This window comes from Castor canadensis, chromosome 9, assembly GCF_047511655.1.
Source record: "Castor canadensis chromosome 9, mCasCan1.hap1v2, whole genome shotgun sequence".
Lineage (NCBI taxonomy): Eukaryota > Metazoa > Chordata > Mammalia > Rodentia > Castoridae > Castor > Castor canadensis.
Genome location: NC_133394.1, coordinates 98,927,056 through 98,930,616, shown reverse-complemented (window position 1 = coordinate 98,930,616; position 3,561 = coordinate 98,927,056). Strand labels below are relative to the sequence as shown.

At 35.0% G+C, this 3,561-nt stretch overlaps 1 protein-coding gene across 4 annotated transcripts in view; it reads right to left on the bottom strand.

Moving 5' to 3' along the window:
* LOC109702104 (UDP-glucuronosyltransferase 2A2) overlaps window positions 1-3,561 on the bottom strand; it is a 111,343-nt gene that overhangs the window by 59,452 nt on the left and 48,330 nt on the right. Inside the window, exon 1 of one of the 4 annotated variants that reach the window (XM_020187537.2) lies at window positions 7-778. The exons of the other annotated variants lie outside the window; for them this stretch is intronic. Coding sequence (XP_020043126.1) covers window positions 7-727 — 721 coding nt within the window. The 5' untranslated portion in view covers window positions 728-778. Of the gene's footprint in view, window positions 1-6; window positions 779-3,561 lie in introns of those variants that run through there. 4 annotated transcript variants of the gene reach the window in all.

The window sequence follows — 3,561 nt, the reverse complement described above, 5'->3', positions numbered from 1 at the left end:
TCTTACCTAATACTTCACTGTAGAACTGATCCCAAAACTTAAAGTCATATGGCTGGAGGAAAAACTCAAAGAAAAGTGTAAGCATTATATTTTTCACTCTTTCCATAAAGGTCATTTTGTCTGTTAGTCCTCCCATGGCCACAGGCACATAGGAAGGTGGAATTGGAAGTTGCCCACAGTATTTTTCTACAGTGCTGCCCATGGAGAACCTCAGCGTGTTCACAAAAGGAACCTGAAGCAACTCAGCCACCAGCTCTCCACAGGGAGCCACAGGGTCTATAACCATCACATCATACTTAGATTCCTGTAGCTTCTTCATGAGTGACTCATTGTAGACTGCATTCCTACAGAGAAGTGCAAATCTTTCAGTAGCTTTAAGAAGGAATCTTTGCATTTCGCTTGCTGATTGCCAGAGTGGCAATTTTGGCATGACATTCACAGCTACTTCTAAAAACTCATTTACTACATTTATAGCAGTCTCTCTGTCATATGGCACATGGATCACCTCAAAGTTCAGTACAGAAGGTTTGTTGTAGTCCACTAGGAAATACTGAGAAGAAGTCAAAACTGTCACCTCGTGTCCTCTTTCTGTGAGCTCTTCAAGAACAGTTTTTAGGTTGAGCCAATGACTCATTTCACAGGGCCATACCAGGACCTTGCCACACAATCCACAGCCAGCCCAGCAGAGCTGTAGCAGAAGAATTTCCAAAGCCCACTTCCTCACCATTATGGCAGCTCCACACACTAGTGCTCTGCAGAGATTGAATGTTTGAAGTAGCGATTTAGATATTACAAAAGTCAAAGATTAACTTCTTAAGTTAAGAAAGGCCTAAGAAGAGAGAACTTTGTCAATGTTGCTGACTAGATATATCACCTATATGACAATTGTTCAGATTCAAGACAATTAATATTTGAGCAATTGGTTCTAACACCCTAAAAATTTTATTTTCAATATAGGCAAAAATGTTGATATTTTAAATAAAAACTCATTTAAATAAGTCTAATAAATAGTAAGGTATATCTTAACAAAAATGATGTTTGATTATTTGGATATGCGTAAAGACATAGGTATTACATTAAAATTGGTTACAAGCTAGTATGTACCTGGAAAATTATAAGGTGAAGCTCTTCTAGGAAGGTAGGAGGGGGATGAAGGAGAATGATGGAGGCAGTGAATTCAACTATGATATATTTGAGATATTATAAGAACTTTTGTAAATGTCGCAATATAACCCCAGCACAACAATGAAATCATAAAAAAAAAGGATAGCTACTAAAGATGAATAGAAGATAAAGATGATGACGTGGAATATATAGTCATTTGAGTAGACAGTTATCAGTTCTGTATGTGTGGAACACAGGTGGCAAATAAATTTTGTGAAAGGAATATATTAGTCAAAATAGAGGTTTTGGAGAGCCCCAAATAATAAATTTTGAGCTGAACTTTAATCTCTATGCAGATTTGTCAGGGAGAGTATAATCTTGGTTTGTGCAAAGAAAGCACTAAATTAGGGTTCTTATAAATTCTGAGAAGTAAAAGGTGACCAGCATGTAAAAATAAAAGTCTCACTTGATAGCTTGAGGAACTAGAGTATGATAATGATTCTAGAAAAGTCAAGAAACACAAACTCAGGATAACTATGAGAACATTTTTAATCTGTGGTAGATGAGTTTATTATTAGCCATGCTTGTGAATATAAGTACTGGGCCTGTGAATGCTTGAAACTTAGCATAATAGATTTTGTTTCTGGTCATCCATACATACTTCATTGTAAGTACAATTTCCCTTTAAACACATTACAGCTTCATATCTTTGAAAAACAATGTTTAGCATTCAGTATATGTCAGTTTTTTTACTATTCCTAGGGCATAAAAACAAGTACGATAATGTTCCAATTCAAAATTAGTTCACATATTATTGCACAAATCAATTCAGTTAAGCAACACTTATTCTATAAAAATAAGGGAGGTGGGTCTTAGAAAACAGGAGATGTAAAGCCCATGGGGGAATTTTCTTGGAGGAGCAAAGGAATGAAGAAACACTGCTTAAGCTAAGTATTAAAAATGAGAATTTTAACAAATTCAAAGTATCATTTAAAATTAAAGAGAATGCTGACATATATACATTCTATTCAGGGTGGCATAAGTTATAACAAGGGTTATATTCAGTAATAAATTTTGGTGAGAAAAATTATTGTACTTTTAGGCTGATGGAGTGGCTCAAGGGGTAGAGCGCCTGCTTAGCAAGATTGAGGTGAGACACTGAGGCCAAACACCAGCACCGCAATCAAAATAAAGTACTGATTAAATGATAAGTTTTTGATGCAATGGAATACCATGAAGGTATAAAAATAATAATTAAAAAATTATTGTGATTTCAAATTTCTTAAGAGCTTTAGTTTTGCTAAAAAGATGACCCAGCCTGAAGGAGTGGCTCAAGTTGTAGAGAGCCTGTCTAGCAAGCATGAGGCCCTCAGTTCAAATCCCAGTATAGCCAAAACAAAAGAAGACCCAGATAATATTTACTTAGAAAATGCAAATATAAAACTAGCATCAAATGTTAGAGAGTAGCATTGTTTTGTGTAACTAGGATTAGCTATTTTCTGGAGGCAGCTGATAAAATATGGGCCAGGAATAAGCCTGCAGGAACAGTAATGAAGCAATAAACAGAAACAACAATAAGGAGTATGTGACAGTGTCCAAAAGTACTCTAAGAAAATACTAACATTGTAATCTTAGAGAATAAAATTCATTCTATACATGATAAATAACCCAGAAGCAATAAAGAAATAATAAAAATTGTATGACAGTATCAGATATGTGCTATAAGAAAATATTAACATGTTAACATATTAATCAACATATTAATATCTTAGAGAATAAATGTTCTTTACACAGAATAATTAATCCAGGAATGATAATGAAAAAGGGAAAATTTTATACTTACTATAGCAAGACTCATGGCATGCTATAAAATACTTTAAACACAGAGCAATTATATATAAAATGTTTTGGAAATTTTTAATGTTGACATCCAAATATGTATTACTAAAAACTATTTGTAACATGATAAAGCGAGAGCACACAAGGAGAGTATGAGGATAGGTAAGACACCCAAAAAAGTAGATAGCATTTGTTGCCCTCAACGCAGAGAAACTAAAGCAGATACTTTAAAGCAACTGAAGCCAATAGGAGAAGGGGACCAGGAACTAGAGAAAAGATTAGTTCAAGAAGTATTAATTTAGAAGGTAACACACATGTACAGGAATGCAATGAGAGTCAACTCCCTGTATAGCTATCCTTATCTCAACTAGCAAAAACCCTTGGTCCTTCCTATTGTTGCTTATAGTATCTCATCAACAAAATTAGAGATAAGGGCAGAATAGTTTCTGCCTGGTAGCGAGGGGTAATGGTGAGTAAGGAAGGGAGTGGGGGGTGCGGGGGGTAAGAGAGGGGGCAGGAGGAAGGAGGGAGAAATGACCCAAACATTGTATGCACATATGAATAAAATAAAAATTAAAAAAAAAACTATATGTAAGTATTTTGTTGTCTGAGGAAACT